Below are 21,738 nucleotides of genomic sequence, written 5' to 3' on the forward strand. Positions count from 1 at the left end.
ATAGCAATAATTATCTATTATTACCAAGCAGGTGTAATAACAAATAGGTTAATTGTAATTAAAAATAGCTGGCGAGATGTAAAAAGCAATTAAAAATAAAATGGGATATGCACAAATCATGCAAAATGCGTTGTAGTTACTTAAGTACTTATCAATTTTATGGAAGTAGACAAGGTCGGCATAAGGGTTGTGTCAGTTTAATGACCGCCCAGGCCGCAGAAAGGGGTGCCGCAGTAATTTGTACAGAAACAGAGATTTTCTTCAAGTTTCTAATCGGGAAAGTCTTATTAAAAAAAAGTTAAGTGGTGAGAAAACTTACAGTTCCATAAGCTATTTATACTGTCTCTATATCATTAACTCTGCCTACCCCTCTGGGTTACGGGCGTTATGTTGTCGTTCTATTCACTATAACAGCTACAATGAGCTAGTAAAATACGTGTCATGTGAAAGTAAATACGAAATATATTAAGAAAGACGTTACAAATCAATCAGACAAGTAAAGATGTATCTCCAGTGAATCTAACCTATACCAAGTTCGCAGGAATAACGTTACCAACGGATTAGGCAAACGACAACTCACTCAGCACCTTAACAAGCCGATCAATAGATAGAACGTATCGACAAGAATCGTAACTAGGGTTGCCAACATTCTAGAAACTAAGACCAAAATAATATTAAAAAAAAAACAAAGGAAGACACCAGTTACTTGTTTCAGATAAACCAATCTTTATGTCGGTGACATGGTTGTCAAATTTACAGATCGAATAAATATTTGGCAAAGCCTGAGAGTTTGAATTAAAGCTGTACGGTTTTGAGTCAACCTTAGCTCTAATAGGCCACAGTTTAATCAACAAATCAAGATGGCGGAGATCGTGAGGAAAGGTCAGAATACAGCTACAACTATTGTGTATTGACAAAATATACGCCTATTTATGAACATGATGCCAACATAGATTTTTTTAAGACACTTGCGGCATCATAGTTGCACTTCTTGCAGTGTTATATTCCTCCAAAAAAAAGTAGATCATGTCGTTTAATAACCGGCTTTCAAACTTTATACAGAACTAAATACATTTATTTTATGGATGACTAACTGTCGCCCGTGATTCTGCCCGCGCGGAATAAAAAAAATCTTAAACATTAGCCTATGTGTTCTTCCATACAGATTCTACGTCTTTGTTAAATTTCAGCGAGATCCATGCAGTCGTTCTTGTGATACCTTCCAATAAACATCCATCCAAACATTCGCATTTATAATATTAGTAAGATTTACGGCACTATAACAAACCTGACTTAGTAACTAGATGATTCTACAATGTCATGTTGAAATAGACGAAATATAAATGATATCTTAGTTATTCGTAGTTGCACTTTCAAACGGCATTGCTCACAGACTCGCAGTGAAGGGAGCACGTAGGCGTCGACCGGGATTACGTTAGCCGCAGATCGAAGTTAAATGATAGATGGCACTAGATAGAAACTTATTACATATATAATATAATACAACTTTTACATTGAAAAACATATTTTAGCACTAAAAACTAGAATATTCTATTGATACATAGTCTGTAATTCTCAGTACATAAATGCATATATCTCCGAAGAAATGCAATTATAGTATTTCGATTTATCCGACGTAAACATTTAAAGAAGTGTTTAATGATGTCTTAAACGTGCTATTAAATAATTTTGGCTTCAAGTGATTCCTACTTTAACTATTATATTTTTTTCGAATTAAATGATGGATTTGGTGATCAGCGACATGACGAAAATACTATGCCGTAGGCTGGCACGCGTACCATTAGTTCGCCATCCCTGTCTTAGTTTATGGTTCGACTTGTTTGATGAAAACATATGCCCTAACTCAGAACGTCTTGGAGACAAGCATTCTGGTTTAAGCTGATGACAGTTGAGGCTTTTTGATTTTTTAATTTGATAACTAATATATTAACAGTGCCTATCACTACAAAGTTGTACTTGGCAGGCTTATAAAAGGGATTGGTATAAAATGTAGCGAGGGATTTTAATTGGCAGGCAAAGTATGCTCAACATTAACGGTATGTAGAGCAGAGCATACATGTATTAATTAACCGCAAATACTTGCGCAATTTGTATTACTTTTAATTTGCATTTTATTTGTCGCATAATTAATTGATATTCGTTTAATTAATATCAGTACTTCTTTTAGTACGTTACTAACGATTGTACACGTATTGAGGCATTGAAATTAAATATTTACAACACGCAAAACAATATATATAAAAGAAAGTCGTGTTAGTTACACTATTTATAACTCAAGAACGGCTTTACTGATATTGCTGAAAATTGATGAGGAGGTAGCTTAGAGCCAGGAGACGGACATAGGATACTATTTATTCATTTTTTTTCGAATTTCTGCCTTGAAATGCGAATGCTTAGATGGATGTGATGTGGATGGATGGATGGGTGTTTAAAGACATTTCTAGAACTGCTGAACGGATCTCGATTAAATTTGGCATACGTATAGAACATAGTCTGAAAGAACACATAGGCTACACTAATTAAGTTTTTTTATTAAACACGCGGATGGCCAAAATTAGTCCTCTTTCCCTTCCCACCCTTTTTCTTATAAGGAAAGGATGGGAAGTGGAAGTGGACTTTCCGGATGACAGGATGCATGGAAAGGGAAAATATTTTCTTTCTGTGCATCCTCTCCTCCGTCGATTAAAGGTAGGCAACGCATATGCAATTGCGTATGTCTATGGGCAACGGTCACTTCGCTGTTTTAGCGATTTCAGGTGGCCGCTCGCTCGTTTGCCACCTTGTGATATAAAAAAAAAATGGAGTCGCAAAGAAAACATAATTGTATTAAAATGATAAAGACTGCTTTACCTTATAATTGTAGTAGATTACTTTTTATTTTATTTAGAATTATTATAATTTTGAAATATAAACACAATTTACATTTGTGGATCTATGTAGCCGTTTATTTAGATGTGATTTTTGAAACTGTTTTTTTTAATAAAAAGTTAATTTTTTTAAGCGCGGACTTTCAAAAGTAATTCGCCTTCACCCCAAAAATGGTTAATGTAATAAAAATAAAACACAACAGTAAACTTTCTAGATTATTGTGAATATTTGTTATGACTTCTTTTGAATTATTTAGATTAAAGACATTGCTCATTGCGTACGAAATTGTTTTTAGTAAAGTTAGAAAATTAAAAAAAATTATTGTGCTCTTGTTATGTATAAAAACATCGTTTCTTCTTGTCATAATAATAGAACTAACCAATAAGTTTATAAGGTATCTTCTGCAACCAATAAAAACAGGATGGATGGATTCACTTTTTGCAGGTTTCTCCGTAACGGATGAACAGATCTTGTTGAAAATTGGCACAGATACAGTCTAGAAGAACAAATAGGCTGTTATTTTTTTTTAATTCAGCACGGATGGAGACGCGCTCAACAGCTGTAACTCACAAAATAAGCTAGCTCTATAACCTGTAGTTGTCATTACTCGCTTGCAAATAGCAAAAACAATTGAAAGTCAGTGCTTGAACGTGGAGTGGGCAATGGTCAGTAATTAGGCAAGTCAGCCGGTCCGCCCGCGCCGGCGCCCAACCACACTGTCTATTCCGTTTAGGGCCCTTACACACCGACAACAGTTTTAGTGCGACTTCTAAAAATTTAATTACAATTATTATGAACACAGAACAATTTTACATTTACATTTATAATTCTATTAAACATGTGTATGAACCAAGATGATAAAAGCATTTTGTCCTTGACATTTTTAATTTTCCCCCGGCGTATTTTAAGGGCCTTACTCATCTCCTTTCAAATGTCATCCTTTTTCTTTCTTTTCACATATATTTACTTTGTTTCTACTCACACATCTTATTTTTCGTTTCCTTTTTTTACGACTGAAATGTAACGAATATCTAATACGTTCTTCAATTTCTTAGGAATGTTAGTGTGTAAGCATCTTAAATACTCGTATTTTAATTGCGACCCAATAATGCGTCTGCCAGCGCGCTGCCGCTGCGGTGCAGCCACAATCCGAGCGAGCCAAGTATTTGCATAGCCGATACATTTGAACTACTTTTCCGTCATTTTCCGGCACAGATAAATACTACCTTACAGTTTATTGTTGCACAATTAGAAAGTGAACTTAAAGGTTCACGAAATTAAATGTGCATGCAATATGAGTACGACCTATGTTTATTCCCTTTGCTCAATAACTTACTTCATACTGTGGATATTTTTTGTCTCTATCTATTCCAGTTAAACTTATCATGTACTAGATGCCGCCTGAATTGCGCGGAAATAAAAAAATATAATTAGTAGTCTATGTGTTCTTCCCGGCTATGTTATCTATGCCAAATTTCAGAGAGAGCCAAGGAACCGTTTTGCAGATAACCTAACAAACATTCCTCCATTCAAACATTTGTATTATTAGTATAATTTGTACTTTAGAATATTGCATAACTAATAACTATTCAGACATGAATCATATGATACTGGTACTTGCAACCGAAGAGTTTGTTATGGGAATATTTTCTGCAAACTCTATTCAATATGTTCGTTGTATCAAAATAAAGTTAATAATCGATAGAAGAGAGTGAATCAGAGAATTACTATTACTAAATAATGATTCGTGTTAACAAAGTAATTATAAAAGTAATCCCGGAGGTCTAATTTAATCCTCTTTCTTATAAGGAAGGGATGGGAAGTGGAGGTGGACTGTCCGGATGAGAGGATGCATGGAAATGTTTCGTTTCTGTGTATCCTATCCTCCGTCGATTAAAGGTAGGTAACGCATATGCAATTGCGTATGTCTATGGGCAACGGTCTCTTCTCTATTTCAGCGATTTAAGGTGGCCGCTCGCTCGTTTGCCATCTTATGACATAAAAAAACTAAGAGTTGCTGATTTATAAATGAATTGTTTTGTATAAAAACACAATAAAATGACTTTTCCTTTCGTAACGTTTAATAGGTTGCAAATTACAAATATGAATCATTCTCAAGCCGTTTAAATACTGTTTTAAATCGATAATATATATATGTTTTATAAGATTTGTGGGCAAACTAGCAATGGGAACACAGAGGTGTTCATCGACGTACATGGACATCTACAATACAACAAGAACAGACAGGACAGATGCGTTGTCGGCTTTTGAGATGGTGATACGCTCGCTTCTTGAGGGATGCTAAGTCGTTTGCAAAAACAGGTGTTGACAGGCCATTCCACAACGCAGTTGTGCGCAGTAGAGACTTTCGCGAAATTCGCACGGTTGTGCGAATTTGCCTGCCATCGAGATGGTGTGGATGGGACCAAGTCGAAGTTGGTGGCAAGAATATAATGAAATCTCGTCAAGTTTGAGAATCACTGACCACAATATGACACAACAAACAGGTGATTGCGTATAATTTCCTTCGGCGCCAATAAATTTTGCGTGAGCGAGATAAGGACAAATATTTATCACTATTTATAGAAGCCGGGCCGTCCTTGTAACCAGCAGGTCGGTTCTAATTCCAGAATACTATTATTAGGCGAACGATTTATATGCTTCGGACATTCGAGCATTAACACGGACACTAGATCACAGCATTAGTGTTAGGAATGCAATGCAAGGTCTAGATTTCACCATGCTACTCTGTCAAAATTACAAGAGTAATTATCATTGTTACAAGTAGAATTATTGCAAATTCAATTCAATATAATTAGTTTTAAAAACAATTACAATCAAAATGTTAAGTAAATTCTGAAGTATTCGACCTCTTTGGTAGCCAAAGAGGTTATAAGTAAAGATCACAGGTATTGGCCACTAAGAATGTTGCACATTTAGTTAAGTAAAAAAAATGTAATGTAATAGCAGAATTGCGCGGGAATATAATGAATGATAATGAATGATCTGAGTCGTATTTCACAATAATAATTAGATGTCGTATAAATAATATTCGTTATGTAATATATAGTTGGTATTAAACATGATATACCATTTTTGGCTTTCAGTAAAAGTTCGTGTAACCGATTACAAAATATTCATCCCACGCACAATACTAACGCCTAAAACTGTTAAATTAAATAAAACTATTGAATCTCTGCCTGCTATCGGAACATCCTGTGGATTATATAGTAGGTATCATTTTTATCGGAGCTTCCGTCGGCCCAAATGATTTCGTCGCAAAATGTTCTGCTCAGAGACCAGTCGTGGTGCTGTCATGTTGTTTGTTGTGCTAATTTATTTGGCTGTTGTGGGGACTGATGGAAAAGATTTACAATGTAAGTGAATTCATTATTTTTAATTTAAAATGTAGCTAAAGTTTTCGTGATAATTTGTTCCTAACACGTATGGGTACTTCTAAATAATTTGCCAATATATATAAATCTTTTGTTTGAAGTTAGAATAGCCTAATTATGTGTTAAAATCCCTTTTTATAGTTGGTCGTCACAAAAATCTTATTTGTATTGGAAGTTACTTAAATGTCAACCAAATTAAAATAGATGAATTTCAAACGCAACTTGTTAAATTAAATTTCTAACTAGGCAATACGAAATAGCTGATAGTAGAATAACTTTCCTTTATATTAAATGGTAAAGAAAAGACTGTTTGTTATTTAATTGTCAGCTTACTTGACGGACGCGTCATGGGAGGATGTGATAGCGGCAGGCGGCCTGCACATCGGCCATGGAAGAATCAAGAGATTTGTTGAGCTGAATACAACACAGGTAACAAGTCTTTATTTTGATCCAAATTTAACTTCGTTGATCTCTGACAGAGGAATAAATAATATTCCAGTGTGTGCTAATTTAACTAAGGATTTTACTATCAAATGTCTTTTAAAGTGGTATCATGTCTTACAGAGAGAGCATGCATGAGATATTTTTAGGTTAAACGTTAAATAATCTATCAAACTAAACCATAAAAAAACAAACAACTTCAACAGAACTTTAAATATCGTAGTAAAATTCCAATAAGAGAGAGTTTATTCAAAGAGTACATTAGTTTGGCAGTGATGGCGCCACTGTGACGCCCACAACTTGCCTTTGATTGATCTTTCCACTCGCCGCAATATCTTGTGCAAGAATATAACCACTAACACTCCATTAAAACATTGAAACATTAAGATATGAATGCTATTTTTCATAAATAATATTTTACTTAATTGAAATTCTTACGTTTCTTGTTTCATGTATGTTTTGATATTGAATCTTAGTTAAATTGTGTCCGCCTGTAGTCTAAATTACTGAACTGATTATAAAAAGTGAGGTTAAAATGCATAAGTATTACTCCCCTGAGTGTCATAGAGCAAACATCCGCGCGAAATAAAAAAAAAAACTTATTAGCAGCCTATGTGTTTATGCCAAATTTCAGCGAAGTCCATGCAGCCATTCTGGAGATACCTTCTAACAAACATCCATCCATCCAAACATTTGCATTTATAATTTTAGTAAGTAACTGTCGCCCGCGACTCCGTCCGTGCGCAACGAAAAAAACACTTAATTGTGTAGCCTATGTGTTCTTCCAGACTATATTCTAAATTTATACCAAATTTCAGCTAGATTCATACAGCCGTTCTGATGATGTCCAATAACAAACATGCATCCATCCAAACATTTGCATTTATGATATTACTAAGATCGTTAACAAATTCTATATTTATTTAACTCGCAGCCTAATATAGCCCATCAGCCATGTTTCCTGCCAAACGGCAAACGTGGCCGCTGCCGGCACGTACAACACTGCATGCTGCAGGACTTCAAGACTGACTTCATGAAATACATGGACTATCTCTGTGTTATTAAACGCTCGTATGTACTTTTAGAAATTATTCATTAGAATCCTTCCGAATCTCGCGCTTTTATTACAAAGCCAAGTGTCAGAATGATTAGTGAGGGGACATAAACGTCGACATTTTAGTAAGGCTAGTGTTGCGCCAGTACACCGGCACAGTGTCGGATTTTCTTCCTAACAGTACCTCGTTTTATTTACAGCCTACAAAATGACATACTATTTTAGAGACGCAGGTCCGGAAAATAATAAAAAAAAAACACTGATAAGTTTAGGAATTAATAAGGAATTAAAAACTCATAATTTAATTTCAATGTAAATAACCCAATTTAGTAATGTAAGATGAACATTTTTTAATTGTAGACACAAAGTTATTAATTTCCTATTTTCTAGTTCTCTTGGTGCGTGTTGTCCTGAAGACTTCAACGCAGGTCCAGAGGCACTAGCCGGAGATCTGCCCGCTACAGCATCCCGGGACGAATCTCAAGTTGTAACCAGGATAGTGCGCGCAGAGAACAGAGGTGTGTAATGTATTAAAACATTTGAGCATGAGTCTTTGTTTCATTTCATATTCTTATAACCTTTATGAATTTGCAGAAAATAAGAAATCTATAATATATATAATAATTAAAAAGGACAATCTAAATAAAATAGAATTTGCAACAGCATTAAAGACAATAATTACTATTACTTTCAATCTTATTTAATACTTAAAAGTAAATGATTAAAAATTACGATTAAATTGTATTAAGTTTGCGTAGAAATTGTATTAACGCATCAACAAACAAGATCCTTTAAAAGAATCAGTAACCCTTTGACAACCGACGGTTGGGAATTGTTCACGATGTCAAGCGTCATTACAATCAATAGTTCGGCTGCTTCTCTTCAAAGTATACGTAGCATTTTTTATATTAAATGGTGGCAAACGAGCCGGCCAACTGAATTCGCCGAAATAGCGAAGCAATCCCATAGATATCCGCATTTACAGATACGTTACTTTTATTTAATTGATTGGGGTAAATGTCATGTAATTCTGTAGGATGCGGCATGAGTACGCGTGCTATGAGCCGTGTTGTTGGCGCAAGACCAGGCAACCCACGAGACTGGCCTTGGATGGCATCAGTCACACCGGAGGGCTTCGAGCAGTACTGCGGGGGAGTCCTCATCACTGACAGACATGTTCTCACCGCTGCGCACTGCACCAGGAGGTTAGTTGCCATATTAAAGAACAACATCTTTAGGTTAATAAACTTATATAAAAACGGCTAAACACTCACGTATATTCATCCGGTGGCGGCACCGACTAGTTTCGAGCCCATCAGGGGCCCGTCATTAGGGTGAGTGTGTCTCGGCAGTCCATAATGTCTCTTCAGAACGGCTGCAAGAATTTCGATAAAATTAGGCATAGATGTAGACCATAACTTGGAAGAACACATAGATTCCTAAGTAGGTTTTTTTGTAATTCCTTGCGGATGGAGTCGCGGTCGACAGCTAGTACTTCCATAAAAACCGTCTAAGATAATAAATCTTTCAGTGCTTAAGATATCCTAAACTAAACATGAAAATAGAATACTGAACTTTCCAGATGGAAAGCCTCAGACTTGTTTGTACGTTTGGGTGAATACGATTTGAAGCGGACCAATGATTCCCGGACTTACAACTTCCGTGTGATAGACATCAGACAGCACGAGGGCTACGATATGTCCAACTACCACCACGACATCGCCATCTTGAAGTTGCACCGTGCTGCTGTCTTTAACACATACGTCTGGCCAATTTGTCTGCCTCCAATGGGACTTGACTTGGTTGATAAGATTGCTATTGTCATCGGTAAGTACCCAATTACTCTTAAACAATATTTTCACTATGTGATATGTTTAATATGAATTTTGTCTCTATTATGATTAGTAAGTCGGTAATATAAAGGAACCGATGGCTCTTAGACTATGTTTCCATTGCGGGAACAACCTGATCTTTCGCATTATATATAGAGAAGATCGTACAAATTAGAAAAACATATCTAGTTCCTGTTATTGATACAGTTTGTCCAGTTAGCACTCACACTAAACCTACACTTATTCCAACTCTGAGTACGATAGTTAATTTCTGCACGTAGGGTGGGGCACAAAGTTCTACGGTGGGCCGCACAGTGACGTATTACTCGAGGTGTCGGTACCTGTGTGGGAGCACAGCAAGTGCCAGGAATCATTCACTGCGACTGTCTTTGAAGAGAACATGTGCGCCGGCGGACCAGAGGGTGGCAAGGATTCTTGTCAGGTAAACACAACTTAATATCAGACTGCTCTTTATCCTTATTCTCCACAGTTTTTATCGATCTATTTCATGACGGAGATTCCTAGTGGTTCAGGACTCCAAAGAATACCCTACAGTTTCAAGACAAAGAAATCGCGGTTCTGCATGATAAAATATTTTGTGAATCTTTGTTTTATAATATGAGAGTATAATACGATTCAAACTTTATGGCCGCTCTGTGTTCTGAGCTTCTGCAAAACTGCGAGCTAACATAGAATTTGGTTAACACTGTAACTATGTATTCGATATCCATTTAGGTTAACCCGTGATACACGCGTGGATATCGCGTGGTTACCGTGACAAGTAAGGTGGGTGTTATGATTAATAACATTAAACTGTGTGATCAGGGTGACAGCGGAGGGCCACTGATGTACCAGATGTCGAGCGGGCGCTGGGCCGTGGTGGGCGTTGTGTCGTGGGGTGTGCGCTGTGGAGAGCCGAACCACCCCGGACTCTACACTCGCGTCGACAACTACCTACCATGGATTGCAGAGAACGTTGTGTACTAATGCAGTATCTGCTGTATTCAGACTCTTGATCACTAAGAGAGACTTTAAGTGTAGATTTAATCTATGCTTATATTATAAAGAGGATAGATTTGATTGTTTGTTTGTATTCAATGGACTCCGAAACTATTGAACCGATTTCAACAAAGCTTGGATACATTGGATAAGAAAATAGACATTATGCTAAATTACAAATTTATATTAGCTAAGTTTATATCTATATTACAACATAGAAAGGTCAACCATTTCCCCACAATCTTCTATAGCTTGCAGCATATCCAATACTTCCGCCTCCTCTATCACAGGATGGAAAGAAAACGCCAATCTGAAGAAGTTCTTATGCTGTCGTAGCGGCATGTAGGCGACCATTAGACGAGAACTTATAGTTAATAGTTCTTTGATTTTTTTTGTTATCTAAAACAAAAAAAAGCATATACATCAACACTTTATTACCTTAAATTTTGATACCAAACCTAATCAGATATTTGTCTAGACAGTCAACAAAAAGGTTGGTATTTTATGCCGAAAGATGGCACTATATTCAAAGACAATACTTTATGGGAAAATTAACATACAAGCACATAAATACGTAGTTTATTAGTAGAATGTAACAAAACTTACATTGTGCATTAGCTCCCACCATCCAGCATCCTCAGTTTTACCTCTCATAAAGTTAGGGATATACCAAAAGCAGACGTTAGGGCATTGCAGGGGTGCGGAGACCAATCTAAAGCCAGGTCGGCCTGCAACAGTCTCTATACAGAACTCCGCTACTTCCATTGTGCGGTCCGCGAGTATATTCAGACCTTCATCGCCTCTTGCCTTCCATAGTGTCCATAGTTTGAAAGCATCGATCTGAAAAGGGTTATGGTTGAAAATCCCAACTAACTGTATAGTACGATTTAATCTTTATGGTGGCTCGGAATATCACGTGAGATGCACAGAACACAATTTTAGCATCCGCGACTACGAGCCGCTATAAAGTTTGAATCTTATAATACTCGATTACACTCCGGGGAAGAATACGAGTCGAATGACACTTTCAATCATCAAAATCGACCATAAATAAGGCCAAGAGTAGATTTTATACTTCGAAATTTCTAAAATTACTTCTTAATGTCTGTATTACTTTTTCATGTAGCCAAACTACATGTTTAAAATCATTTAAACTAATACGTAAAATAGCTATAAACATAGGAGTACAATAAAATCGTATAATACACGTGGTGATATACAATTCAAGAATATAAAAACATTATCGATAACGATTTACGATCTATTGTGTTTCAAACTATACTTAGAACACATAAATACCTTAATTTAATGTATTTTTTAATAAATAAAACATTCCCTACTTGCATTGGAAGCCATTTTATGAAGTTGTAAACGATAAAGACAAATTTCTATGTTTTTGTACAACTATTAGCAGTTAAAACCTGGCATATAATTACGTAGAACTTGTAAAAAATTCACCTTTCTACCACATTGTACCCCTTTATCACCGGTGTCATAGTTAATGTCATAGAACTTGTCCTGCTGGAAGAGGTACTGTGCGGAGGCGCAGTTGGCTTCGTGCAGCAGACCACGCTCTCGAATCAAGAATACAGAGCACTGCAAAGGAGCTCCCACCATCTTATGAGGGTTCCAAGATATTGAATTGGCTCTGGAAATATTTAAAATATAATCTTACAAAAGTAAATGACAAATTAAAGCGATAGTTAGACAATAAATAGCTTTTGAAGAATATTCTATTTATTACTTAAATTTTTACCTTTTTAAAATGATGCCTACCTTTGAATTCCTTTTAGTCTTTGCTTATATTTGCGAGATAACATCAAACTGCCACCCCAACATGCCTGAAAATTGTAACGGACAAAATATAATTACACTCTTTAGAAAAAGTTTTCTGTAGAAAAAGTCCTGTTTACTAGATGAAATCTACGTCTCTTTTAGCTCTTTATACGGCGAATAGCTTTTGCAACGTGGCTTCGATCAATTAAAGTTGCGAAAAGCGCTATATGAGATTTTAGGGCAGGTCTCTATTGAAAATAATTAAAGGGATACATACATCAACGTGCATCCATATGCCGTGCTTTTGGCACACGTCTGCCACAGCATCCAGGTCATCTATAGCTCCAAGCACAGTTGTACCAGCTGTGGCGTTTACCATCACAGGATACCTTCCTAAGTCTCTCTCCCTTTGTATTCCAGTGGCAAGCTGTGCAACGTCCATTTGTCCGAAATCATTGGTCGCTATCTGTATGATATTGTCAGTACCGAATCCGAGCCAGTGAGCGCCTTTCATTATCGAATAGTGACTCTGTAAAATAGTAAAATTGCAATAACAGAAACGTGAGAAAGTAATTAATTTGTCTGAGGTAAACTAGATGGAATCACTAGCGTTTTAGAACGCGCTATAGAAATGTTATGAAATGGGTCTTTCCTGATGGTAGACTTTCGACGATATTCTTAATTCAATACTTACATCTTCAGAAGTAAAAACGACTAGATCTGGTAGACTCCTCACGCCTTTGGTCTTGACTTCCGGGAAGGCTTTGTACCTCGCAGCGACGAGCGCGTATAGCATGGAGACAGACCCGCCGGGGCTGAAGATACCGTCTCCATCGGGGATGCCGAACAAACGTAGAATGTGGCTGATCATCTTCAATTCGACCAAAGTAAAAGCTGGCGCTACTTCGAACGTGTACCTGAAAGGTAAAAAAAAAGTAATATTACTAACAACTTCTTTGTTTATGAATCCATCTATAGATTTATATATTCGAATTAATTACATTCTAAATAAGTCCTTTTATAGATTTGTAATTAAAATTTATTTCTTTGTGCGTCAATTAATGGAAAACTACTGAATGGATTAGTATAAGACTATACCTATCGACGCAGAATAGTCCATACATGGTAATAGGCTATTCGTTTATTGATTTTCCATATTTTTTTCTTTTTTATCCAAGTTAAAACATGGGTATAAGCTACATTCATAAAGTCGCCATACAAGTTACAGTCAGGAAAATTAAACGAACGTTTACGTAACTTAGTGCCGGTAGATAATTGTTATAAACATAAATACATACTGGCTAGTATTAAACGCTTCAGCTATCCAGGCACCGCACAAGCCGTACGGGTCAGTAGCCCCGTATAACTGATTTTTGAAGGAATGCTTGTTCGTTTTGACGCTGTAGTGAAGGACTCGGCGTACACATCGCTCCAATTCAATATCATCAACGCCATTGCTTACATCCAGATCTAGAATTTTCTAAAATATAAACGTATATTTAGTTAATTTTATGCGGAACAGAACATGCTACCAACTAACCATGTCCCTATTAAGTTTATTTTTATTATTTATTTATTGGTTATGTACATGCTAGTAATGTGTTATATTACATACAAACATATAAACTAATTCAATTATATATATTTAGAATGTAACCTGCACGTCATAATTCCATTTTTAGACATACAAACACACAAATACATCCGCATTTATACATGCAATATGATATGGATGTACGTAAAATAGTTTAAACAAATATTATAAACTAGCTGTCGCCCGCGACTCCGTCCGCGCGGGATAAAAAATAGTTGTTGGCCGATTCTCAGACCTACCCAATATGCTCACAACATTTCATGAGAATCGGTCAAACCGTTTCGTAGGAGTATGGGAACGAAATTGTGACATGAGAATTTTATATATAATATTTATCTAATAAATTAAGTTAGCTTTATTATTCTAACTGTACAAGACTCGGCAATATTACCAGATAAGTGCGAGTGCGTGGATATAAATTTCATAGGGTCTTACGGCATTTTAGACGCGTAGTACCTATTTAATATTTATAACAAAGAATTCAACGAATAATCATTTTTGTTTTTTTTTTCTCAGACTATGTGTCATGACTGTAATTATAATAATCCTATTTCTATCGTGTTAAGGTTTAGGGTCATATAAAAAATAGCAAGCTATCTTACACGCTATTTTTTTGTTTGTTTATTTTTAAAAAGTTTTGTTGATGTTTTTTTTTTAAATTGTTATTGTGATTATTCTGTAAGTTAAAAAAGAAAATTTAAAAATTATTATTTGTTAAATTATTACTGAATTCTTTATATCTCCTCTCTTTAAAAACATACGAATTAGATAAACTTCAATTTTTTTTAAAGCGAAAAGGTGGTCTAATAATTTTTAAAACATACCTCCAATTCTTTCGGATGCTTAAAATCTATCAAGGGTACATCACTAGCGGTTTCTTCTTTAATTATATCGATAATATTATTAAAGAATGAATGTTTATGATCCATTCTAAGCTCCACAACACGTGTGACGTCGACAACGAACAACAAGAGACTGCATACAATTGAAGCTTAATTCAAATTCCTTCACGCCGTAATATGTTAACTGGTTTAACACTAGCGTTAATTGAGTGCATATTTAGGTCTATCATACGCTCCAACGCCTTTTATGTCCTCCTGGTACTTAATCCACACAAATCCATTCGCAAATGTGTAATACCCCTTTAAAAAATGTGTTTCAAAGAGCTAAACATGCAAATATGTTTATATAGAGTGGAAATTCATGGTAAACATTACTCAACTTTACTACCTCGATTATAAAAAAAAATCATTAGAGCAATGGCCCGGTTCGCCCGGTGAAATACCACGACCACACAGAAGACAGACGTAAAGTGGAAGCAATTCCGCGTTTCGTCTGATGAGTGTGCGTCCCAGAGGCCTAATTTAGTCCTCTTTCTCTTCCCATCTTTTTTATTATAAGGAAAGGATGGGAAGTGGAAGTGGACTTTCCGGATGAGAGGATGAATGGAAAGGGAATATATTTTCTTTCTGTGCATCCTCTCCTCCGTCGATTAAAGGTAGGCAACGCATATGCAATTGCGTATGTCTATGGGCAACGGTCACTTCGCCACCCTATGATATAAAAAAAGAGCATGGACCACCCCGTGTCCATACACAGCCCTAATTTATACCTAAATAGTCTCTGCTTACCAGAATAATATAAATTGGTTAAATAGTGCATCTCGTGTGAGATGTTTCTACCATACGCATAGCTCTTCCATTATCCAATCTTTCCGTCTTCAAATAATAAGTTGTTTTTCTGTTCATAATACCTTGTCGGCTTATGAACTACCAAGCCCACTATTTATTGATGACGTACGATAATTAACCAATATTGACAGCACGTAAAGTGTGCGTATGTTTACATGTTAATATTTTCTCATTAAATTATCCATGAAATATTTATGCGATGATATTGAAGTCAATGACTCTATAAGATAAGAATAACATTTATTTAATTATAAACATAACAAAGACTTTATGTAATAATATCGAACGGAGAGCCAGAATACTAAATATCAAGATAAGTTAATTAACTCACAAAAAGTGTGATGTCATATAAAGCATTTTATGGTAAAATTTCATTGACTATTTGCATATTTGTTTATGGTAACATTGACTTATTAAATTAGAATAATTAGCAAACAGCAAAACTATTTAGTCGAATAAAAATATCTGAACCGGTGAGAGGGGCGGTACTATCGCGATAGTGGTGTCAGAAAATAAATGAAACCTACCATAGACATGGGAAATGACAAAAAAAATCCCTCATTGGTCAAAATATGACGCTGTCAAAATGACATTGATAGTATACACCTTTGCCATCTGCCAAATTTGATAATATTGTGAGTATTAATAATTCAAATTAATGTCTATAACACATAATACGTAAGAATAATTGTGTTAATTAGAATCTAGTTCTGTATGTTTTAGTTTTATTCATCCAAATATTTAGAAGTTTTTTTTCAAGAAAGTGCACATTAGTATTATGTTTGTGTCGTTATCTATCATTATTCAATATATTTAATCTATTTACTAGCACAACCATATAGATTTTAAAGTATATATTGTAATGTTTATGGCACATATCAAAATTTCAAGTAAATTACACAATGAACTTTCGCAGACAAAGAACTCGTTCAAGACGGAGCTCACTTAACGCTATGATAAACACAGAGAAATGGCGAAGTTTTCCCAAAAGGATCTCACACGCCGACAACGATTTACTTGAAGAGGACTCAACTGACGAAGATAGCCCAAAGACAGCTAACCTTAGTGATCTGACGCAAGAGTTTTTTGGTCGCGAAAGCGTTTCAGAAGAACAGATAGACCAAGACGTAGAAGTACGACTATCAAGAAAACAGACTCTAATTCTTGCTACCATGGTGCCTGATGAAATACTTCTATTGGAAAAGTTTGTTTTTAAGTTCATAATTTTAAACTTGATAATTTCTTGGTAAATAAGGAATCCCCATTTTTGCTGCTTCAGATTTAACTTACTTTTATTTTGAATTCTCAAGTTGTACTTATGATAAAGTACTAAAAAGACACAGTTTTCCTAACAGTGTCCTGTTAACCTTGCTATGCCTAAATATATTTTTATTTCAGTTTTGATGAAAAACGTGAACCCAAACGATTTGTTGGAGTACTTTTGATGGCCGATGTTTCTGGATACACCGCTCTATCTGAACGTTACACAAACTCTGGTAAAGGTGGGACGTATCGATTAACAGTTACTTTGAATACGTACTTGGGATCATTGATCGAGGTGATATACAGCCACGGTGGTGATATCATAAAGTTTGCAGGTGACGCGTTCCTTGCACTGTGGAAGACAGACAAAAGATCATACCTTAATCACACAATACACACCGCCATAGCATGTGCCTTAATAATTCAACATTCTTTTGGTTCCTACGAAACAGACGTTAAGGTGAATTTGAAAGTAAAATTGGCAATATCAGCTGGGAATCTTTTATTTGCTCCAATTGGTAAAGGTATAGACATGAATTATATAATATTCGGTCTACCTGTACTTGAAGCGAAGACAGCGGAAAGTCTTTGTCTTTCTGGGGAAGTGAAATTAACGCCGACAGCTTGGGGACATTGTTATTCAAGAAACTACGATTACGTCAGTCATGATGATGGTCACGTGACGATTAAATCAATTCTATACGATCCTCGGGAGAAAGATGTTACAAAACCCTTTTTAGGCTTCAGTGGTATGCTCAGACAGATAAAAAAACCTTTGATTGGTATTGAAAATTTACCGGAGAATTTATTAGACGTTACAAAAACAAAAATTGGTTGGGAATCTCTAAAAGCAAATGAAGCATTGAATGTACGAAAAACTATTTTAATCGCCGAGGAAAGAAACATTGGTTCGGAAATAAGAAAGTTCATGATCAGACCGGTACTTACACAAATTGACGCCCATCAGCCTTTAGAATATTTAACAGAAATGAGACACGTATCCGTACTTTTCATTACACTTAAGCCTCGTAATTGTCCATTTCCACAGCTGATAACTATAGTCAATAATTCTTATCAAATAACATGTGAAATTGTATACAAATCCATGGGCTGCGTTAATAAAATCATTCTATTCGACAAAGATATAATGATCCTTGTAGTATTTGGATTACGGGGATTTAAACATGAATCTGAAGCACAGGCGGCCTTGAAATGTGCCTCTGGAATTAAGAAATCACTATCAGCTCTGGATGGAGTTCTCGAAGTGTCGATCGGTGTCACCACTGGACAGGTATACTGCGGAGTAATCGGACACCCACTGAGAAGAGAATTTACTATAATTGGAGCAGTTGTAAATAAAGCAGCAAGATTTATGTGTTATTTTCGAAACAAAATTACTTGCGATGAAACTACGTTTGTGAAAAGTAAAATGTCTAGCAATGGGTTTACGCTTCAACCGGCCGCTGATTTAAAAGGCATCAATCATCCTGGAAAGATTTTTGAATACACTGAAGAAATAAGAGTGAAAGAATTATACGATATACCCGTACTACCACCACTTTTAAACCGCAATGATGAATTTGAATATTTTCAAAATTGGATCGATAATACTCATTTATCGTTTAGGGATTTTGATGCGCTCTTATTTATAGGAGAATTTTGCTCTGGAAAAACTAGATTATTAGAATGGCTCACGCGATATGTTAAAAATAAAGGACTACGAACATGCCATCTGAGTCTTTCATCTATTCACTCTGCGACACCATATTTAGCATTAGGTCAAATCGTTAACGAAATGTTAGGATTAAAAGAACCCATTACAGGTTTTTCAAAAGAAGAAAAGATAGTGCAGATGCTTAATTCTTATAATTCAGATTTATGTTACTTGAACAATATTATAAAAGTTCGTTTCGCTTATCATGAGGGGATTTACACTCAAGATGAAAATGTACGTAAGGAAAAAGCTAAAACTATCTTTATGAATCTTATTAGAGCATTTCCTGAACCTCATGTTATATTTTTAGACGACCTGCAAAATCTAGATGCTTCTTCTTGGGAATTTATATCGATAATGTTAGACGCGCCTAAGATTTACACAGTACTAACCATTACGCGTGGAAAGTTCAATAGTATACAAAATTGGATATATAATGTATTCATTAACAACAGTATAAGAAAGATTGTATTAGGACCGTTAACTTCTCAATGGATACCAGCACTGGCTTGCCAAATACTTGATGTAGAAGCTGTTCCAAAGGATTTGTGCGACACACTCAAAACTAAATGTAAGGGTCTGCCAGGTCTCGTCGAAAGTTTTATAGTGAATTTATTTTCAAATGGCGCTTTAGAAACTAAAAGAATAAATAAACACGAATTAGATGATTTAAAAAACGAATATCTTCAATTTCCGGACTCTGAGCTGCTACGCCTCCAAGCAGTAAGTGTAGATGACCAAAAGGCTTTAGACCAATTCATTGCTGATAATTCTAACGAAGATATTGCAGTGTGCATTGTTACAAAAAAGGAACAACTTAATACTGATATCAACGAACAAAACGTTGACGCTATAATAATGGTACAAATAGATTCTTTAACTCCATATCAACAGTTGTTATTAAAAATTGCTTCCGTAATAGGCAACGTACTATCTAGAACACTTTTGGAAAATATTATGTATGAAAACAACCCGTTAACCACAGCAAAAGCGATAAAAAGATTATTTGCTATGCGTATATTGACATGTGCAAATATAAGGTACCGTCTAAATCGAAGAGTTACTAATGCAACATCGGTAACCAGTGTTACAGTCAACACAAACCTGTCTTGCGATTGCTCTTTCGATTATGATCCGGAAGAATATGAAAATCTGCCAAAGTATGCGTTTTGTAAAGTTATGAAATTTCGAAATAAGAATTCAAGAAAGACGTGCTATGAACTTTTGCCAATAAATCAAAAGAAAGAATTTCACTCACGCATCGTAAGTTACTTAGAAAAGACAAAACAAAAGTGTCCTGATTGTGGCGGAATTATTATGATCGTTCAGTCAGTCACGAATGTTTCCAACTATTCGTATGAGACTCGAAGATCTAGTAATAAAATTGATCATGCAAGAGACAGTGACACAAGTCTTCCTCAAATTGGCGAAGAAATAGAAGTAAGTAGCATAGATATAGCTCAGAAAGTATCTTCAATAAATAATCGAAGTGCTATAGAAATAAGACGAACAAAATCTGATAGTAGTAGCAGGCAGGCTTTAGAGCCTAAATCGACTTTAAGCGATAAAAACACAAATTTAAGTTTAAAACAAGCTGATAAATACAGTACACAGCCATCAACTATTTTGAAAAATAAAAATGAACGCTCAGATATATTTGATGGTAATCGAAGATCGATTAAAAGAGTGACAATGACTAGTTTACTTTCTAAAGATATTAGTTTTACAGAAATGAATAATTCAAAGATATTCGATATGTTACGAGCGGTTACTGAAGCCAGTACGATAAATGAGTGGCACGACTTAGGAGTTGTTGATAGCTGTGATGATGTCAACGAAAATGGTAAAGGATATTTTAAACTCAAACTAGAAAGAGGTGTATCAAAGACCCGTTTTGAGAAATGTGCTTGTCTAGAATTGAATATTACTATTTACGAACAACTAATAAATCACGCTAGAGAGGCAGACTTAAAAGTGAAAATGATAGAATTTTTAATCAATTATAGTTATTTTAATTTGTTGGCGAACAATTTTGAGTGTATTTATCCAAAGCTAGATGAAGCTGAAGATATCTGCTGTGAAAAATACGTTGAAAACATGACTAATTTTGACAAGCGAAGGTTTCTAGGAAAAATACATTCTCTTAGAGCTGCAGCCTTACTAATGAGTGGAAAATTAGCAGCTGCTAAAATACATATAGAGCGAGCCACTAAAATCTACGGTTTTAACCTTGATAAAGTGTCAGATTTCTTCAATATTCGGAACATAATAACGGCAACTCCATTCAAACGCAGCAAATACTTAAAACATAGTATGATTTTGAAATCAGATTCCATATTTTGCCTAAATGTTATAACTTTATTATTTTCCGCTTTAGGTGACGAAAATATTTCAAGAATATCTGCACTTCGTGCTTTAAATTTAACGCAGAAAGTAGAATGTAACATTATAGATTTGTGTGACGCATTCAGTAACGCTATACAAGTGGAACTGGTTCGAGGAAACGCAGAATTTACGAAAGATATAGAGCGAATGGCAATTCTTACTTTTAAGAATCTGTCCCGGCCTATCCAGGCTGAAGAAATGTTTGCAATTGGGAAGTTCTTCATGGCATCGTTTCGTGGAAGACTGGCACGCGGAAAACTCGCTGAAGCGATTCGTTCAGGTTTTAGATCCCTTGTCATCAGTCGATTTCTTCACGCCGACAGTATATCACTGGATATGATTCCTGATTTATTCTATATTTTACTTTCGAGACGTCGCATAGAGGAAGCTATTGACATACTCAAATTGTCCTTTCAATTCAGCCATAAACAATCTACTACAGAATGGGAAACGTGGTATTACGCCCTTTGTATTGACCTCATTTTAGATGCGGGATTTCAGTTAGAAACACCGAATGAGATCAGTCGATACGCCGAGCATGCGTTAAGTAAAGGATTGCCAGCTGGACTTAGCCGGCGTAGACTGATTGTTGGTCTGTGGACATACTGGTTACGTGCAGATGTTGATCGTAAAGCGAAACGATTCGAAGCAGAAGCTTTAAATTGGATCGCTTACGAAGAAGATGATGGGTCATTAAATACGTTA

General features: G+C 35.6%; 3 protein-coding genes across 4 annotated transcripts; 2 read left to right on the forward strand and 1 right to left on the reverse strand.

Annotated features, from left to right (window-relative positions):
• Positions 1-6,133: 6,133 nt before the first annotated feature.
• CLIP3 (clip domain serine protease 3) lies at positions 6,134-10,691 on the forward strand. Its single transcript, XM_013310822.1, has 8 exons — positions 6,134-6,266; positions 6,613-6,713; positions 7,660-7,796; positions 8,170-8,297; positions 8,816-8,984; positions 9,362-9,606; positions 9,893-10,053; positions 10,437-10,691. The coding sequence occupies exons 1-8, from the start codon at positions 6,173-6,175 to the stop codon at positions 10,596-10,598; spliced, it is 1,197 nt and encodes a 398-aa protein (XP_013166276.1). The 5' UTR covers positions 6,134-6,172; the 3' UTR covers positions 10,599-10,691.
• An 89-nt stretch (positions 10,692-10,780) lies between these two features.
• Positions 10,781-14,970, reverse strand: LOC106116800 (cysteine sulfinic acid decarboxylase). The gene is made up of 8 exons (XM_013310821.1): positions 14,805-14,970; positions 13,685-13,866; positions 13,081-13,303; positions 12,664-12,915; positions 12,387-12,451; positions 12,069-12,258; positions 11,217-11,450; positions 10,781-11,009 (listed from the first exon to the last, which is right to left on the reverse strand). The coding sequence occupies exons 1-8, from the start codon at positions 14,907-14,909 to the stop codon at positions 10,818-10,820; spliced, it is 1,443 nt and encodes a 480-aa protein (XP_013166275.1). The 5' UTR covers positions 14,910-14,970; the 3' UTR covers positions 10,781-10,817.
• A 1,567-nt stretch (positions 14,971-16,537) lies between these two features.
• LOC106116746 (adenylate cyclase type 10-like) lies at positions 16,538-21,161 on the forward strand. 2 transcript variants are annotated; one of them, XM_013310726.1, is made up of 3 exons: positions 16,538-16,875; positions 17,070-20,088; positions 21,026-21,161. In XM_013310726.1, the coding sequence occupies exons 1-3, from the start codon at positions 16,574-16,576 to the stop codon at positions 21,065-21,067; spliced, it is 3,363 nt and encodes a 1,120-aa protein (XP_013166180.1). In that variant the 5' UTR covers positions 16,538-16,573; the 3' UTR covers positions 21,068-21,161. The 2 variants fall into 2 exon arrangements, with proteins under 2 accessions (XP_013166180.1, XP_013166181.1); XM_013310727.1 differs by lacking the exon at positions 21,026-21,161 and having other exon boundaries at positions 17,070-18,882; positions 18,959-19,061.
• The last annotated feature ends 577 nt before the right edge of the window (positions 21,162-21,738 follow it).

This window comes from Papilio xuthus, unplaced genomic scaffold (genome assembly GCF_000836235.2).
Source record: "Papilio xuthus unplaced genomic scaffold, Pxut_1.1 DF827714.1, whole genome shotgun sequence".
NCBI lineage: Eukaryota > Metazoa > Arthropoda > Insecta > Lepidoptera > Papilionidae > Papilio > Papilio xuthus.

Bases quoted from the DNA above. Each gene is read 5' to 3' on its own strand.
- CLIP3 (XM_013310822.1), top strand. From the start codon at position 6,173: ATGTTCTGCTCAGAGACCAGTCGTGGTGCTGTCATGTTGTTTGTTGTG. The intron at 7,797-8,169 runs GTATGTACTTTT...CCTATTTTCTAG, and splicing joins CTCTGTGTTATTAAACGCTC to TTCTCTTGGTGCGTGTTGTC. The intron at 8,985-9,361 runs GTTAGTTGCCAT...TGAACTTTCCAG, and splicing joins GCTGCGCACTGCACCAGGAG to ATGGAAAGCCTCAGACTTGT.
- LOC106116800 (XM_013310821.1), bottom strand. From the start codon at position 14,909: ATGGATCATAAACATTCATTCTTTAATAATATTATCGATATAATTAAA. The intron at 13,867-14,804 runs GTATGTTTTAAA...TTTATATTTTAG, and splicing joins AGCATCCGAAAGAATTGGAG to AAAATTCTAGATCTGGATGT. The intron at 12,916-13,080 runs GTAAGTATTGAA...ACTATTTTACAG, and splicing joins TCGTTTTTACTTCTGAAGAT to AGTCACTATTCGATAATGAA.
- LOC106116746 (XM_013310726.1), top strand. From the start codon at position 16,574: ATGAACTTTCGCAGACAAAGAACTCGTTCAAGACGGAGCTCACTTAAC. The intron at 16,876-17,069 runs GTTTGTTTTTAA...TTTTTATTTCAG, and splicing joins GAAATACTTCTATTGGAAAA to TTTTGATGAAAAACGTGAAC. The intron at 20,089-21,025 runs GTAAGTAGCATA...TTTCCGCTTTAG, and splicing joins AAATTGGCGAAGAAATAGAA to GTGACGAAAATATTTCAAGA.